The sequence below is a fragment of the Nyctibius grandis genome, chromosome 15 (genome assembly GCF_013368605.1).
Source record: "Nyctibius grandis isolate bNycGra1 chromosome 15, bNycGra1.pri, whole genome shotgun sequence".
Classification (NCBI taxonomy): Eukaryota; Metazoa; Chordata; class Aves; order Nyctibiiformes; family Nyctibiidae; genus Nyctibius; species Nyctibius grandis.
The window spans coordinates 4,256,082-4,274,447 of record NC_090672.1 but is presented as its reverse complement, the minus strand read 5'-3'; the positions used below and the strand labels follow the sequence as shown (position 1 = coordinate 4,274,447).

General features: G+C 38.3%; 1 protein-coding gene across 3 annotated transcripts in view; it reads left to right on the top strand.

Moving 5' to 3' along the window:
- FOXK2 (forkhead box K2) overlaps positions 1–15,847 on the top strand; it is a 72,167-nt gene extending 56,320 nt beyond the window's left edge. For all 3 annotated transcript variants that reach the window (XM_068413252.1, XM_068413253.1, XM_068413254.1), the window contains 8 exons: positions 516–710; positions 3,894–4,041; positions 4,488–4,634; positions 7,565–7,758; positions 8,588–8,763; positions 9,795–10,091; positions 10,337–10,546; positions 13,679–15,847. In XM_068413252.1, coding sequence (XP_068269353.1) covers positions 516–710; positions 3,894–4,041; positions 4,488–4,634; positions 7,565–7,758; positions 8,588–8,763; positions 9,795–10,091; positions 10,337–10,546; positions 13,679–13,875 — 1,564 coding nt within the window. In that variant the 3' untranslated portion in view covers positions 13,876–15,847. The remainder of the gene's footprint in view (positions 1–515; positions 711–3,893; positions 4,042–4,487; positions 4,635–7,564; positions 7,759–8,587; positions 8,764–9,794; positions 10,092–10,336; positions 10,547–13,678) is intronic.
- The last annotated feature ends 2,519 nt before the right edge of the window (positions 15,848–18,366 follow it).

Below are 18,366 nucleotides of genomic sequence, written 5' to 3'. Positions count from 1 at the left end.
ATTAGGATTGATATGTGTTTAATTTAATAAGCATTTTAAGAGGAAAAAACCCAAATCTTTTAGTTAGACCAATCTGTAAAACTGGGTGGACCTCAAATTGGCCAGCATTTCTCCTCCTGATTAATTTTTATATCATGGGCCTACCTGTTCAGTTGCAGAAGCCGTTCTTTGCATCATAATAGTCTTTAGTCTTCGAAAGAGTGCTTCTTTTAGGGGTAGTTGCAAGATCAGGATGAACCTCAAGAAATTTAGAGACAACACATAAACTGCCCTTGCTACGAAGAATTGCATTTGCTTATATTTCTTTCCAAGTTTTAAAATTGCTTACTTGGGGATCTTTCTTTGGTCACATTGATCTTTCTGTATGATCTGTAAAATGAAGATGATTACAGGTATTTACACAAGATACCGTACCTTTTCATTTTTAAATGAGGTTAGGTGATACGTGCAAGTTATGCAGAAAAATTTTACATTCTGTAAACAAGTGGCTTATATATTTGTTTCTTATTTTTCAGCTGTACTTTCAGGTTTCCCAGCACAAACATCAAGATAACATTCACAGCTCTGTCCAATGAAAAGAGAGAAAAACAGGAGGCCCCAGAGTCCCCAGTGAAGCCTGTGCAACCCCAGATCTCTCCCTTAACAATAAACATTCCAGAGAACATGGCTCACCTGATCAGCCCTCTCCCTTCTCCCACAGGAACTATCAGGTATTTAAACCCTGCAGATGGGCTATAGGGCAACGTATGGTTACAGACTTCAGACAACTTTCTAACTCATTTTAAGTATTTTGCTTTTGTGGTAAAAGTTTAATTGAAGCTCAGCATTACCTGCCTTGGAGAAAACCACTATTCTGCTAACTAATAAGATAGTTGCATGAAGAGCCTTTAATATTCAAATTTAGTATGTTAAATGTGTAATGGTTTGCTGAGGAGCCTGGCATTCTTAGGACAGCAAAGGAGCGTATCTTTTTCTTGCATTCCAGACAATTTAGATTGCTTTTTACTCTTGCGTGCTTATGGCAACACTTTAAATGAGGTAAGTCTAAACGACATGATTTTTAAACATTCTGATAGTCACTGTCCCCCTGAAGTTTATCATCAGAAGAAATGGTTTTTGATTATCGTTACTGTGGAAAATAGACTGGTCTCTTACTCCAGAAGATTTGTTACTGATCAGTCATTGCTGGAAGTAAACTCTGAGAGAGTTGGGGCTGTTCAGCCTGGAGAAGGGAAGGCTCCAGGGAGACCTTATAGCACCTTCCAGTACCTGAAGGGGCTACAGGAAAGCTGGAGAGGGGCTTTTTAAGGGCATGTAGTGATAGGATGAGGGGTAACAGTTTTAAAATGAAAGAGAATCTAAACTAGATTTAGATTAGATATCAGGAAGAAATTCTTTCCTGTGAGGGTGGTGAGACCCTGGCCCAGGTTGCCCAGAGAAGCTGTGGCTGCCCCCTCCCTGGCAGTGTTCAAGGCCAGGTTGGATGGGGCTTGGAGCAACCTGGTCTAGTGGAAGGTGTCCCTGCCTTGGCAGGGGGGTTGGAACTAGATGAGCTTTAAGGTCCCTTCCAACCCAAACTGTTCTATGATAAAAAGATGTTTTACTTAAAATACAGTGTAAGATGTGGAGTTTAGTGTAGGGAAGTCTTCTGCAAGGGGAGGTTAATCTGGGCTTTTTACTTGCTGTGCTGCTTAATTTGGTAATTGTAGCCATTGTCCGACTTGTTATTTGGGACCAAACTCAGTTAAACATAAGCAAGCTGTCCTCACAAACTGGTAAAATTAGTTTAGATACAATTTTTTAAACTCATAGAAAGTTCAGGAGCAAAAGTTTCATTTAAAGGCACTGAAAGTTGTGTTTCAAAGTCACATACACGCTTTTGAAAGATTTTTCTTCTCCTCTCACTTCCTGTAACTTCACTGGAGTGCAGGACTGTTAATGCTTGATTTTTAAAAATGTAGATCTTGTTAATGAAATTTGAATGTAAGGATAATCGACTTCTTTCATGCTTGCGAAGATCTTGATCTCAATATTGTAGTGTTTAATGAGATCTGTATAAATGGGGGAAGTAGAGAGAAAAGAGATCTTGACTTGACTGTATAACAGGTTTGCTTTCTTATTAAAATTCAGGGAAAACATCTCTTGCCCAAGAAATGACAGAGCAGCTCGTAAATATTTCAGATAATATCGCATATATCACCACAGTCTTTGCCTCACTGTGAATTTTGTAATTCTCTTGAGGGCTTTCATGCACCTGTTGAGTATAGTTTTATTACAAAAAAAGAAAAAAAAAGACGACAGTTTTGAGTCTATTTTGAGAGCAAAGCTTGACAGTTTCTCTTCAAATCATCCTGTTTTGTAGAAGACTTGTAAACTTGCTTTGATTATACCATATGTGTCGCTTTGTCAATATATGCTAAAGTGAGCACAGTAGCGGGATGTTGTCAGTTGATATGTGAAAACATAGAACAGCAGTGACCTATATTTAAAAAATTAAATTAGTTATACGTTTTGGCTTTAATCAAGGATTCTTCCATACAACACTTCAAAAAAATCCTATCTCCTTTGTATAGTATATCACTAGTAGCAAATGGTTGGTGGATTTCTCATGATGTGAAGCTTGAAGAATTTTTTAATATATATATTGCCCAATCTACAGTGCCTGCCTTGTTTGCATACATAAAAAGGGAGGAGCAAAAAACTTGAGAGGCCAGGCAGCCAAACAAAACTTGGCAGGTCTAATTTTGTTAAAGCTTTATCGTAGAAATCTAGATATCATTCTCTAGCTTTATTTCTTACTTGGTGTTTTGAACCATAGATTCAAGATAGCTTAAAGATTGCCTTTGGAGATGAGGCTGGTTCTGGGGGCACAGCAGGCCTTCTCATTCTAATTTTTAGTCAACTTTTTTGGAATTTCTGAGGACTGTCTTGAAATCAGTTACAGTATGAATTGCTGAAAAGCGTGCATCCTTGTAGAGAACTGCCAAAATTTTTTTTTGAGGGAAGGGGACACCCATCACCCACTGACTCTCTTTCCTGTTGGCTAAATGGAAATTGTAGAAGAAAACCATCTTTGTGCAGGTGTGGTTCCTGTGGACTGTGCAAGGCAGGGGGACAACCATTAGAAAGACGTTACAGTGGAATTATATACGATTTTATCTTTGTTTTTCTGTGATGGATAGCAAAATGTGAGGTATCAGGAGACACTACTTTCATTTGTTTGGCACTGTCTTCTGCTTTGTAACAGTGTATCTGCTCTGTTGACCTAATACTGCATTAAATTAGATGAGTCAGTGCTGATGCGTCCCATTTATAGACAAGTTTATGATTTTTATACATATATATGTGTGTGTATGTATGTGCACAGACCTGTAAATGCTTAAAATAATGTTTAGATTTAAATGAGAATCAAACCTTTTTTTCCCTCACTGCTCGCTATATTTCCTCAAATGTGCAAAAATACTGCACGGGAGATACGATCTTTTTTGGGCAGACTGAATACAAGCATATGGCAGAAATTTCATGCAAGATGTGTTTCTTGTTTCAAGCGAGTGTTAAAATTTGTGGTTGCTTATGTAGTTAAAGTTGACTTTTCTGTTGGCAAATCTTACACAAAGACAGTACAACCTAATAAATCAGTTAATCCTTTTGCCTTTGAGGAGGAAAGCCTGAGCTTCATTTGACAGGTTTCTTCCTGCAGTGACTTTAATTCCCACGGATGAGTTAGAAAGGCTTGGAAGATGGGGGTTAGTAATGGAAATACTGACAGACCCTTAACTGTAGTCCAGGAGCTCTGGTAGTGAGCTTTGCTGCAATAAGAGCTTTTTGATTAGACATAATGTGGTGATATACTGTATAACAAAATAGTAGGATCTTCTTTTTGTGCTCTACAGTGCTGCAAATTCCTGCCCGTCTAGCCCCCGTGGTGCAGGCTCTTCAGGGTACAAAATGAGTCGTGTAATACCATCTGACCTACATTTAATGGCTGACAATTCCCAGTCAGAGAATGACAAGGAAGCATCGGGTGGAGATAGCCCAAAGGTAACCATTGTTTGAAATCAATCCCATAAGTTACATCCGAAGTGAATGTAAGACTTCTGAAATTTTGTTTGCTAAAGTATATGCACCAAGTCATAATTTAACATTACAGACTTTAAAAACAATTTGTGGGTTTTTGTGATTAGATATTTTATTTATTTATTTACCTTTCTTCCCTTTGGGAAGAGGGTCTGTATGTATTTTCAGTTATATATCTGTTTATAGGCTATTGAAAATTCTTTACTGTTGTATATTTCTCCAAATTTTTAATGTTATCTTAAAATCTACTAATCAGAAGAGCAAAATTGTCTTGGTTTCTTTTTTGCCTCAAGATTTTGGTCATCTAAAAGTGCCTTAAATCAAGTTAATTGTGTTTTGTAACTTGATTTAGAAAGGGGTGTGTATATCTTTAAAGTTAATTGATGCAGACTTTTCTTTTTCTTGTACAGGACGACTCTAAGCCACCTTACTCCTATGCACAGTTAATAGTACAAGCAATTACAATGGCACCTGATAAGCAGCTTACACTAAATGGAATTTATACGCACATAACTAAAAATTATCCGTACTACAGGACAGCAGACAAGGGCTGGCAGGTAAATTTGATTTCTGGAATGTTTGTTTTTTTTGTTTTGAGTAATACTGGCAGCTGTAAACGGTCATAAGTCAGTTGGTGAGCCTAGCAGCCCTTCATAGATAGAATTTGTCAAATGAGTGTGTGGTCTTTTTCCTGATTGTAAGTTCTCCAACAAAGTAGGCAATTTACATTATTCTGTCTTTGAAGCATTGTTTTATTCATGGAGTGGTATTCTCTAAACCTCTAGGAGGGAGACTTGCAGGCTTTTGGGTAAGAAATGTGCAGTTGGCACTGTGCATTTAAATATATGTATGCTATCTAGGAATGTAGTTGTGTTCTGTAGCTTATAATTGTGTAAACATCCATATTGTTATCTTGAGATAAAATTAAGATATTAAATGTTACAAGTTCAGTTTTATTTGAAAACAGTGATCTTGACCATGCAATACAGTGAAGGAACAAGTGTGTGTTATCTTGCACTATTATGTGCCCTTTTTCGTTTGTGCAGCATGGTCTATTTGTGAACTTAATCATTTCTGTACTGAGTTAGACCAAACCCTTCAATTCTGTAGAATTAATTTCTGCTTTCTTTTCATTTTTAAAGAGACCAACCTCAGCACTTGCCAGGATGACTAACCGAGTATGAATCAGTCTGGCGTAGTCTTTCCAGATACGCACAAAGGTTCAATGCCTTTGCTGCTGTTTTTAGTTTCAGCAAAGGACAGAAGAGCACAATTAGCAGGACTGGCCAGTTTGCCCATATAACATTCAGACTGCACTGTCGATCATGGAGTATCAATTTCACTGTCTTGCTGCTTAGTACAGTCATGATCTGCAACAGAGGCATGCTCTGAAGTTATTTTCAGGGAAGTAAAATTTGGAGAGGCTGGGGGATGGGAAGAGTGAGGAAGTATTGATGCTCTACTTGCTGTACAAGTAGAAGACTAAAGAATACGTGCCTTCTCAGTAGAGGAACAGATTTTTAAATATTAATCACATACTTATTTGTCATAGGGTTTATATGAAAGTTGAATCACTCTTAGAGGAATTCCAAGGTTAGTGGGGAGTGTAACTGTTCCTAGCTTTTGCTAATGGTTTGGCTAGTGAAGGACTTAGCTGTCGTAGTGGCTAGGAAGTCTCTTGTTTCCCTTTCACACATAAGCAATGCAGAATCCTGGCTGCAGTCATACTAACAGATCTGTTTTAGCAACAAGATTCTGTTTACAAAATGTTGGTATGCTTTTTGCTTCCTATCCTGAAATACCTTGAATATCTGTGTGTATAATGCTGCTTTATGTATTACATACATTGTAATGCATGGTTAAAGAATTCAGCCTTAGAACAGTGTATGTATTTAGATGTATAATACTTCACAACCAAGGTGATAGACACAGCAGACATAGTATGTTCTGGAATAATTAATTAGCACCTAGCCATAAAAATAATTGGAAAAGCTGAAAATTGGATGCTGTTCAGTCACTAGTCCCATAAAGCACTGCTATAACACTGACAGGTGTACCTCGGGTATGAACACCTCTGCTAGCTTTTATCCATCAGGTATTAGATTACAGTTAGGGTGACTTGTATGATAGATGTTTTAAATAATATTTGAGGCTATATATGCACATATTATTCAAAACACAGAGTACCTACATGTGTATAGTACCCAAATCTTACACCTTAATAAGTAGTATTGAGATATTTACATCGTTTATTATATAAAGGTCTCATTTTGTTGAGGATTTGAAGACTTCGTGAACTGATTTTAGCTGGTACTTTTGGATCTACTCTTTTGTTCTAGCATATGGAGAAATAAATACAATTTATAAACATGTTCTTGGCATCTTTCTAGTTCTGTTTCAATTTTTGGCAGGGAAAACCATTTCTGGTTTCATCAGTTTGCATTTAAGAAACCATACATGGTTATCATTGCTTTAAGTTTTCCAAACTTGCCATCAGGGTCATGAAGTCAGACATTTGAGCAGGATTTGCATTTGATTTTGCAAATTTTTGAAGAGCTTTTGTTAACGTAAAGCTTTTTCTCTGTTTTCTCCCTGTTCCCCCACAAGTATTTCAGTATGTACGTTTATCTGTATTTTCTTCTTGTTCACTGATTAGAGGTTTTGCATTTATATATCTTTAAAAAAAAAAAAGAATAATAATAATAATAAAAAAAAACAACAACAAAAAAAAAATGTGTGCAAAGCCAAGCATAGATACAGGCACTTCAGGGCGTTAGCAGTTTTCAGCATCTCTCTGATTGAGGAGTTGTGTGTGTTACAGCAAAGTGAGGATAAAGTAACGTGCAAACTAGAGCGCAGTAACGAAGATCTCGCTGAAGAGCTGTTCTAGGACCTGCTGCCATTTGTTGTTTTTCTAGACACGTTAAATCCTTGGCTCCTTTGTTGAGACAGACTGGACTGTGGGTGCGCTCCCAACAACCTAGCTGCGTTTGGAACTTGTATAATTTAACCTTTTCTTTCTGTATTGTGGAACAGTAACAGGATTATCATATAAGATCAGAACTGGTATATGCTGTATTTTATTGGCCCACCTGGAATGAACTGACATTTTCTTTGACACCTGGGGAAGGGTGGTGTATGAAGACTGATAATTTTTCTTTTTTTTTTTTTTTAACACTGCATTATGCACAAGTATTTGTAGTGTTGTAACAGTTCGTTACAATCACCGCATTTCTCATTAAGAATTAAATGGGATTCCTGTTATTGCTGCATTAGCATACTGGTTTTTTAATTGTCGGGAAAGATTTAAAAAATGCAGGAGTCCTTTCAGATTTACGGCACTGCCTTTGTGGTGCTCCAAGTTCTGTTGAATTAAGGAATTAAAAGAGCTGAACCCCGAATCTCCTGTAGTACAAACTGCTGCAGTAGGCCACATTCTGACTTGGAAAAGTTATATGAATTCTACATATTTTTTTATGTTCCATAGAATTCAATACGTCACAATCTCTCTCTGAATCGTTATTTCATCAAAGTACCACGTTCCCAGGAAGAACCAGGCAAAGGCTCATTCTGGAGGATAGACCCTGCCTCTGAAAGCAAATTAATAGAGCAGGCTTTTAGGAAAAGGCGGCCTAGGGGAGTACCTTGCTTTAGAACCCCTCTGGGACCACTCTCTTCTAGGTAAGGAAAAACAGATGAACAAAACGACTATGGCTGTTATTTAATCTTCAGGCTGATACAGACTTGATAGTTTTGGATACAGTCACAAGTTCAGTAATTTAATTTCATCCAGATTCTATTTGAATTCTGTATCATTTGCTAGGAGGCTGCCCCATACACTAGGCTTGTTTTTATTGCTTGTTTTTAGTGTTAAAGAACTGACTCAGTTTGCGTAACTATCAGATTGTTAATGTAAGCAAGCCTTGCTGTACCTTTGTTTTGTTTTGTTTTTTTTTACAGAATTTATAATTTTAATTTCTAACTGCCATCTACTGTATTTTAAAACTGTTGGCAAAGAAAATTATCCAATACCAGCTACCATTTTATTGAACTTGGAGATGACAATTACGTATTTAGTTTGATAATGTTCAAGCAGAATTCATGATGGGGAAATACGTGGGTTTAAATTATTCCCTGTGTAAAGTTATGCCCTTTCTGCTGGTGCAGATCTTTTATTACTTGCCCTGTAGACTGAGATTTGCTCATCATTCTTCTCCACCAGAAGAAACGTTCATGTTTCATGGATGGTTTAGAGAGTCTCCCTAAGAAGGCATCCAGCCACTTCTTCTCCATTACCTATACCTGAAATTGGCATTTAAATTCTGTCCCAGTTAAACAGAAGCTTTATAAAAGATCATGAGAACTGCTCTGGGTTGTAACTGTACCTGCCAGAAGGCAGAGGTGCCCTCCTGTGGGCAGTGTGTGTTATGGTCTCTTTAGGGGAAGGTCACTGTCTTTCACAGTTCAGAAGTTTAAACACATCAGCTGCTGCTTTCATTTTTAAATACAGAAGTGCCCCAGCTTCTCCTAATCACTCTGGAGTGTTGTCTGCGCACTCCAGTGGAGTCCAGACCCCCGAGAGTCTGTCCAGGGAAGGATCTCCAGTCCCCATGGAACCTGAGCCTAGTGCTATCCAGCCAAAACTAGCGGTAATACAAGAAGCGCGATTTGCACAGAGTGCCCCAGGTGAGGAATCCTGAAATAAGCGTTCGGGGCTTGGAGGTGGGAGAGGGCTGATATGTGAATATTACCACGACTTCACACCAAAAAAAAGGGTAAATATTTAACCTCTTAACATTTAGAGTAAAGCTTTAATAAATATGTAAACATGCCAGGTAAATTCTGTTTGCGTGCATACGGACTGTTACCTGTGTGCTGTCCCAGCACCCTTGATCACTTTGTTACTAGCAGAGATGGTGTTTCTGTCCTGTATAAGACTGTACTGTCTTGTAACAGTTGTCACTTCCTTGCAAAACATATTCTTTCTGGTTAGAAAAAAAAAAACCCAAAGCTTTAGGTTACATGGGTTACAGAAATAAGCAAATGTATTGCATGCATCTGTGGTCATGTTGTCGTTTCAAAGGTGGGGATAAAAAGAATTGAAGGGATACAGAGAGAAAGAATATATTTGGGTGATAAGAATTTTCCTATTTTTTTAAAAAAAAAAGAGCGTAAGGCATGATGGGATAAGGATGTCTTTGTTTAATTACCTTAGCTCATATACTTTTGTCATCCATTTTCTTGGTGATATATTCTGCTACTCCAGAAGTGCTGGTGACCATTCTGTGGCAAAGGCAAACATGGTCCTGAGCAGAGACACCAGGCTTACCCCAGCCTAGGAAGCTGAGAGTTTTGCCAGTGCAGACATGCTCCACACAACACCTGAAGCACATATATGTTCCATCTATGGAAAGGAGTTTTACTAAATGAGTATTAAACATAGCTGTGGTAGTATAGCTGCATTTGGGGAGAGGTGGGGGGGGCTTTTGCCCAAATGGTGTCTGGGTCTTACTGAGCTAATACAGCACTTACCTTGAATATGTGGCTTGGAATAGCCATGTGTCATAATCTTCATTGTCCGGTTTTATCTTTTGGATTCAGGCATTAGTGGAGGAGGTCGTTAATCCTCTGAGGTTTTAGTGTTAAGTTTAAAAGAATGACTGGCTTAAAAGAAATAATTAAAATTGGCAGCCTAATTTTTACCTCTTTCTTGGTAGGATCACCTCTATCTAGCCAACCAGTTTTAATTACTGTACAACGGCAGCTACCACAAACTATTAAACCCGTCACCTACACTGTTGCAACTCCTGTGACAACATCGACATCCCAGCAGCCTGTAGTTCAGACAGTGCATGTTGTCCACCAGATACCAGCTGTGTCTGTCACAAATGTGACTGGATTAGCACCAGCAAACACCTACACTGTAGCTGGACAGGCAGTAGTCACGCAAGCTGCGATGGTAACCCAGCCCAAGGTAGAACCTCAAGAGAATGGAGACCACAAGGAAGTAAAAGGTGAGAACCTGTGGGATTAATTGTTTTGCTGGCTCTTTATACAGAAGGATTATTATTTGAAACTTACTTCCAGATGAACACTTGAAATGTTTGGCTAAAACTGAAGATTTTGCATCATAATTTCTCAGGTATATTGGAGCTAGCAGTAAAATGGTGTACTTTGTCAATGAGGGTTGATAGAATAAAAACAAATGGTTCTTTTTCAATTTCTTGTTCTTAACAACATTTTATCTTCTGTTTTTCAGTTAAAGTGGAGCCTATACCTGCTGTTGGTCATGCTACAATAGGAGCTGCTAGTCGTATCATTCAGACATCTCAGACCACACCCTTACAGACAGTTACTATAGTGCAACAGGCACCTCTAGGTCAACACCAGCTACCAATAAAAACTGTAACGCAGAACGGAACGCACATAGTACCTATCACCACTGCGATACAAGGCCAGGGCAATGCTGGTATGTATTGTGTCAAGATGTTCTATTGCTTTGTACCCGTTTAAACCTCAACGTGACCAGTGCTGGATTTTTGAATTCTGTACTCATGTCTTTTGTAGTTATACTGAAAACTAAGTTCTACACAAAATTTAGCTTACAGCCTTGGAAGGGATTGTTCCCTCCCTGCTGGTAAGAGCCAGTCTTTCTCTTCATTGATGATTACCTGAACAGCTATTTATTCTTTTTGTGGTCATTATAGGGATGTACTTAGTGGTGACAACCCGTCCTCCCTCCTCATTAAACCCAGGATATAAACAAGTTTTAAAAGAAGTTCCTGTAAAACAGTGCCATTAAAATGATAACTGCTCCCCAGATGATCTGTCAAGAACCAACCAACAGGAAAACAAGACAGAACTTGCTTGTGGGTTGGCTTTGTGAGCTGTTACTTTTTATTCTGTTTGTGTTGAACGTGTACTAAAAATGACAAAAATTCTGTAAGATTTTGAGATTCTTCTCTGGATACCGTCTTTCCCCTCTCAGACTCACCAGTCTGAGTGGATAGTAGTGCTTTTTCATAATTTTCATATATTCACACTTGTTGACAGAACGTTCAGTTTTGGTTTGCTTTGCAGGTACATACGGCTTGTTCTAACAGTTTCACTTGGAGATGTTATCTGATACTGAAGGAGCTTTTTTGTCATAAAATATGTTTACAGAAATAGGTTTAGGCTATCTTATATAAATTTATTACCTACATTTCTGCTCTAAAGTCTTTCTAATGGAGTGGATTATATGCTTTGTTTCCTTTAAACTCTTCATCCATCACTGACATTTATAGGTCAGTGTTCTCTCTGCTTCCGCTTCATTTCCAGTTTAAGTAAAAGACATCACTGTCAGACTTCATATGCACTTTTTTTGTCAGAAGGGATGTGTGAATTGAGCCAAGAGTCATGTGAAATATACTGGAAAGTTATTTTTAAAAGTAAGAAATAATTATTTTTGTCTTTTTCCTGGACTCTGAAAACAACTGATTTCAACATGTTTTCCTTGGTAGGGCAGCCTACCGGCTGCAGAGGGTGTTTAAGAAATGTGGCTGAAGGTAGGAGTAGAATTGTGGTGCTTTTCACTGTGTGTGATAGGGGTGTGCTCGCAGTGATGGGAGTTCTCACTCTGCGATTCCTGGGCTTAAATACCTCATGAGATGTTCACTTTTTGAACAGCAAGTGAGGTGTATTCCAGGTCCTTGTCTCTCTGTTACAGTTACTCCTAAACCAGCAAGAAACCAGGTAATTCTCAGGCAAAGCATCTAAAGGGGAACTAGGCCTACAGAAATACAGATTTGTTTGTACAAGTCTACAAATATCTCTGCATTTACACGCCTACAGCTGTGTACGTCTGTGTTCATGTGCATACATCTCTATTTACACACACACTTCTATGTGTGTGTGTTTATCTCTCTCTTTGGAGAAAGAAGATTTGTGCAATCTGAAAGCTAAGAAATCCAGAGCAGCTACTGGTCTTCTAACATTTTCTGTTTGTAGTAAGAAGGTGCTTTCAGAACTTACTCTCAGCAAAACAGTTTGGCAGTGCTTTTTACTGCCTGTCAGTCTAACTGAAAGCTGTGAAGTCCAAAATAAATTCAGGTCTCTTACTGTAGAATAAAATTATGTAAGTAGATATTCTTTATTTTGCCTTTCAGTGTAGATTTCAAACATGGTTCTTTTGTGTATTTCATACTTCCACATATCAATTGTGGCTGCAGCCAGCAAGTCTCTTTCTACTGAACAAACCCCGGACTGAATAATGCAGTAATAGTCTTAATGCATGTTTGAAGATGAGGGGTAAACTTCTTGGTTTTATTTAAGCAACAACACATTTGCAGTAAGGCTTTTTATTCAGAAGTAACTATCTCTATGGCATCGATTCAGAAATTGTACAAGGAATAGCTTTTCTGATAGAAGCTGAGGTACAAATTATTTTACAGTTGCAGTGAAGCTTTTTGCATCAGGTAAATATTTTCTGAAGTATTTGTTCTACGGGTAAATACTGAGTACAAAACAGTTTGGTACATGCAGAGGTGATATTCCAGGTATTCTCTAGGATAGCTTACTAAGAACAAATATAACAAGTTTAGCAAGTAAGAATTCCTTATGGACTTGATGTTTAAGTTCCACTTGTCAGGGAATGCTGTAATAATGTTGGCAAAGCGGGTGGTGCTGAAGAAAGGGAGCTTGTGTGTAAAAAAGCAGGTAGTTTGATAATATTTAGATAAATTTTCATGAAATGCAATGAACAAGTAAATATATAGTTAGTATTTTGCATTATTTGCAAAGACATTCGGATAGTTGGTTTAATAAAGTTGGGGTTGATACTGGGAAGCAGACTGCTCACAAGTAGAGGGAAGGCACCTTTGGATGTCTCAGAAGGTTTGAAGGACTGCACTTGCCCATTGTTGGTGACTTGTACTCTCTTCCATGGAACGAGAAAGATTAAAATCTTGTATATAGGATGTTATATACATTTCTGTTGATATTCTGTTGATAATTCAGTTATGCACTTGAATCTAATCAAATGCGTCGTTTCTTAACACTACTACTTGTTAAAGCACTGCCTTTTCCTTACACTGTGGGTAAACGGCTCCTTATCTGTCAGAGAGGAATTGCTACTTGGCGTGTGCACCTCACGGCTGTGTGAATTGCAGAGCTTTTCTTAAAAAAGTTACGGCCGCAGATGAATGTGACACGGTGGTGCTGCCCTTCCAGCCCAAGCAGTGCATTCTGCAGTGATCCGTAGACATGGCCAGAACCTACTGAAAGGGGATTTTGAATTCGCTTCCCAGTTCTGTCACAAATTACGGTGCAGATTGGCTTTCAGTCGTTTAATCCTTCTCTGTCTTCAGCTCCCTGTTGACAAAATACTTCCCCATTCTCTCACCTTTGTCCAAATCTGTGTGAATGTTGAGAGATTTGGGAAAATGTCCTTCACGTTTGTCCAAAGATTAAACAATTGGACCTGAATCTCAACTGGGATTGCTAATACCCCCCGTAGTACCAAAAAAGGAATTAATAATTTTAATGAAAATGCAAGTTTGCTTTCAGTATCATCTGTTTTGACAAGGATTAGGGTGCTGAAGTTTTTATTATCTTTTTACAGCTGCTGCGAGTCCTTTGCATATGTTAGCAACCCATGCGTCCGCGTCGGCGTCTCTTCCAACAAAGCGCCAGAACGGAGACCAGTCAGAACAGCAGGAACTCAAACGTATCAAAACAGAAGATGGAGAGAGCATAGTCATAGCTGTTAACGTGGACACCCCGTCTGTGGCAGTGAGTGATAAAGGCAGCCAGAACTAGAAACTTTTAGGGGAGTTTTCTTTTTTTTTAAAAAAAATAAACTCCGTGGTGCCAAAAGGAGACACTTAAATATAACACCTAAAATGTTGGAACATGTTCTCACGCAGTGGGGAAAGGGGCCCTGTGATCAGACTTCAACTTTCAGCACTGAAAAAAAAACCAACACAGGTGGCCTTAAAACTTGGTAATTTAAAGTCAAACTGCAAACCATCTTGTTCCAGAGGCTGTGACCCCCGCTCCTCCCTGCCCCCTACTGAACTGTGTACACTGAGAAATACAGTGTTGGGGAGGGCTGCAGCTTTAAAAAAATCTTTTATCAGATTATTTTAAGGACTGAGTATCTCAGTGTAACGGCAGCATGATAAGCGCTTAGTGTGAACTGGTTTCAAACGATTGTATATTCCTTAAAGGGAACAGAGGCAAGGAGCCATTTCCTACATCTTGGCAGCTAGCCTTTCATAATGACCTACCCGATGCAGTTGTTGGTAGATATGCAGTATTTTGTTGTTCACATGTGGAATTAGAAATTTTTGAGGTGTATTTTCATTTCTTTGCAAAATAATGGGGTCTTTGACATTTCAAATCACTCCATTTCTACTCCGGAAACTTTGGAATCACACAATACTTTTCATGTGAAATTTTGTTTGGTAAAAAACTGAATGTAGGGTTTTTTTAACCAACGGAATGATTTACTTTTGTCTGTCCTGTTAAAGTTCAGATAAAGCTACTTTATTACATCTGCAAATTTTCATATTTTAGCAGTTGCCTGATAAATTTAATCAAATTTTATTACCATGTGTAGTGATCAAATGCTTCTTTGGGCTTGCATGTAACTGATTAGAAATTACAATGTAAATGAGCCGTTAACTGACGTAAAGAACTGCTATGAATTTGACCAGAGCTGCACTTATCTGTTTCTCTTTCTGCTACCTTTTGCTGTTTGTTACTTTGTGTTGACTTTGACTGTCCCTGGCATATTTTTCCAGTCTAAAGTAAAACAAGAGTCTCGCTTAATATTGTGTATGTTTAAGATAACAGACTGTTCTTCATTTAGAAAGATGAAATTCTTTATCACAAGTCCTTTTAAAAAGAGAGTAAAATTATCTTGTCAGAGGTATATTCGATATTTTTAAGCTTAAGCACCCATCAGTAGGAATTAATCTGACCAGTTTCTCCGTAACACTTTTGATGTCATACACTGCCCTTTTGGGGTCTCCATTGAGAGTAGCTGTTGTGGTTTTCTAACAGTGGCTACCATACTATTATAATAATTTTTTTTTTAAGTGTGTGTTCTGCAGTTGAGCATTTTAAAATGTATTGGTAATTTCTCACTTTAATTGTGGTAATAGATTCCACTTTACATTTCAAAATTAAATTTAAACGTGAGGCTGCTGTTCAGTCTTTAATTCACATAACGTCTTATCTCCTCATGCAGTAAGGTGAGTGAAAGCTAGATAGTTGGGTTAATTTGAATCTGATTTTTGTCAGTTTCTGTAATAATGATGCATTATTTATATTTCCTTTCCCACTACGAAAGGAAAAAACTGTACTTTCATGATGGACTGAACAGTTTGGAGTGGTTTATTTAGGCAGCTTTTGGGAACTATTTACCTAAAGACCAAATATGAGAAATCTGTACAAGTTTTGTGTTCATCCACAAAATGAAACTGTTACAATGTCTCTGCAGATAATACATATTAAAAAACTATGAAAAAAAAAGAACTCTACACAAGCTGAATTTATAACAGGCATTTAAAAAAAAAAAGCATAACCTGAAAAGAAACATTTCTGTAAAATTGCAACATTTTCTTTAGATGTTTTAAAAATAAAAAAAAGTAAAGTTTTAACATACTTTTTTTAAGAAAAAAAATCCAGTACTAGTAATTTAATTTGGTGTTGAATGAATTGACTAGAATGTGGTTTATTTTCAGCAGTGAGAATCTGTTCACAACTAGGGCTAGGTGAATAATAGTGTATAAGATTTTTTAAATAAAATTAAATTTTATTCAGCAAATTAACTAAGTTGAAATTACTCAACAAGTGTGTTTGAAATATTTATGTATATTTTGGGGTGATTAATCCAATTTATGTCGGTAGTGCCACAGGAAATAGTATCAGACCAACCAAGCCAAGGAGATCCTTGCTATCAGTTTGTGGTAGGCAAGCTGTACGTGATGTCCTGCTGGGTAGAGGGGGAGACGGGGAGATGGGCTGGGGCCTGGCTCTGTAACGTGGAGGTGTTTTACACTTTCTGGTGCATGTGGAATTTGGCACAAGAAGGCACCTGTGTTCGGATGGATCAACTCTTCGAAAAAGCTGTGTGGTTTGAGGAAACTGCTTACGGTCTTACATGAAAATAACGTGTGCTCATCCGTGCTTTTGGTGGTGCTGAAGGATGCTCAGACAGGATAATCTCCAGTGCTTTTGACTAATGCAGACCTCTCTGTCAGGCCTTATGAAATTGAGGTGTTGGGTTGTTGAAACAAAACTGTTCTCTGGTTTGTCTGTGCATTTATGTGCCTCCCACTATTAATACAGTGATGGTTCCCACATAACAGCAAAGGCTGAACGAGACTCCTGTCAACGCTGCTGCTTCCGAGGTGTGATGCTCATGACCTTTCTTAAATTGGTCTTACGTGCATCCTGGACTCCCACGGTCAATATGATCTTTCTTTTGCAATTGGAAAATTTCTCCAGGTGATTCATGTACGTAGAGATTTGACCTCTCTTGAGGGACTGATGTAGCCTTTCCAGTTACCTTTTGTGTTTTATGATGCATGGTGTTATTTCCTTCTGTGCTCCTTCTAGGCTGCCTGTTTGGTGTTCTTTCTGTTCAGAGTCAGCTTTTGTGTAATCTTTAAGATGACTTTGAAAAAGACTCAGAATTCCAACATGTGTTAGACCCAAGCATGCGTTTGCTTCTAGTGCCAGAAGCGTTCATCTCCACTGCCAGCACGTTCTGTCCTTGCATGAGATCTCTCTCTCCCCGCCCTGATGCCAGCTCTGGTTTTGATCCAGCTGCACATGGCAGTGGCCCCATGTCCCAGCAGGCTGGAGAAGGCGGCAGCACGGTCTCCTGGGCACTGGGATGTTCTTGCCTTTGGACACGACGGTTCTGCCTCCGTGCTGGCTGTTGTAACAGCAGCTGTAGGGTATCGTGTGATCCAGCAGAGCGACGCCGCGTCTTCAAAAGAGAGAGGGGACTGGATGGAGTGGTGTAGAAGACTAATTCTGTTTGATCGGTGTGGTTAGTGTCATTGGGAGCTGCTGCCTCCCCCTGCCCACGTTGCAACATACTCACCACAATGGTGGCAGCCTTTATTATGCCATTTTTAATTATGCTGATTAGGTAAATACCCGTACCACGCTAATCCCAAAAGATACAAAAGCACTTGTGCTTCATAAACCACTTGACAGTACAGACCTGCTGTACAGGAGGGAAGGCTTTGCCTTTACTTGCATGGTTGTTACAATACAGGTTCATTTTTAAATGTTGGGTTTTATAATTACTTAAATCCAGAAGTGGAACTTGAAGTTTCAACAATCTATGTTTGGATTTATGTTTTGTATCTTGATTTAATTTCCCCCAAAAGGTAAATTTTGAGTGGTTGGTAGTCATTAACACAGGTTGAGTTCTGATTTTATATAGCGTGTGATTTTCTATAGTTGTGATTTTTTCTATATGTGTGTGTTAGATATTTATCTAAAAATATTTTTTTTCTAGATACCTCATTTACACTAAATTGAATGCTGCTTTCTACGAACCCAACTGATCCCTTTCTATGAATGTGTCTTAACTATGTAGTTTAACATTCTTACTAAGAATCCTGCATAGTGACTTAACAGAAAATTAATTGATAAAAGGAATGTCTGAAGTTAGTAAGTGCATGGGTTGCTTTTAACCATCAGGTTCTTCTCGATCTTATTTGAGGACTGGCAGATGAAAACAAGCTTTATTCCTGCTTCTGCTTCTACTTGTTTTCTTTCCTAACTATTAATCAAGCCAGACTTTGAGTTAAGAATTATTTTTTATATCAAAGAGTCTCATTCTTCTAGAAGTTGTGGTAGCATTCGGGGCTGATTTCAGGTACGTAGCCAGGGATTTGCATTAGTTCAGTGATTTGACTTTAAGAAAACATTGGCCACAACTGTATTGATTTAGCACAGACTGCCACACTGACAGGTTATTATTTTTTAAAATAAGTTTAATGACGTGCACTTCCTGGAATAATTTTCATTAATAGTGGTTTGGTTTCTGAGTCTCTTTTTATGCATTAGTTACGGTTGTTTGTTTCTCATCAGAGTTGGGGAAATGCTTTTGTCTAAAGCCCTAGAAGAACTTGCTAGAATGCTGGGGCTGGTTTTCAGGTCAATACTTTCAAGAGTTGGGGAGAAATGAAGGGAGAGGACTATGAAACTACGGTAAAGGGCTGCAATATTTGAAGCTGAAAGAGCCGAACCTATTGCTTTAACAAAAAGAACAGACGATTG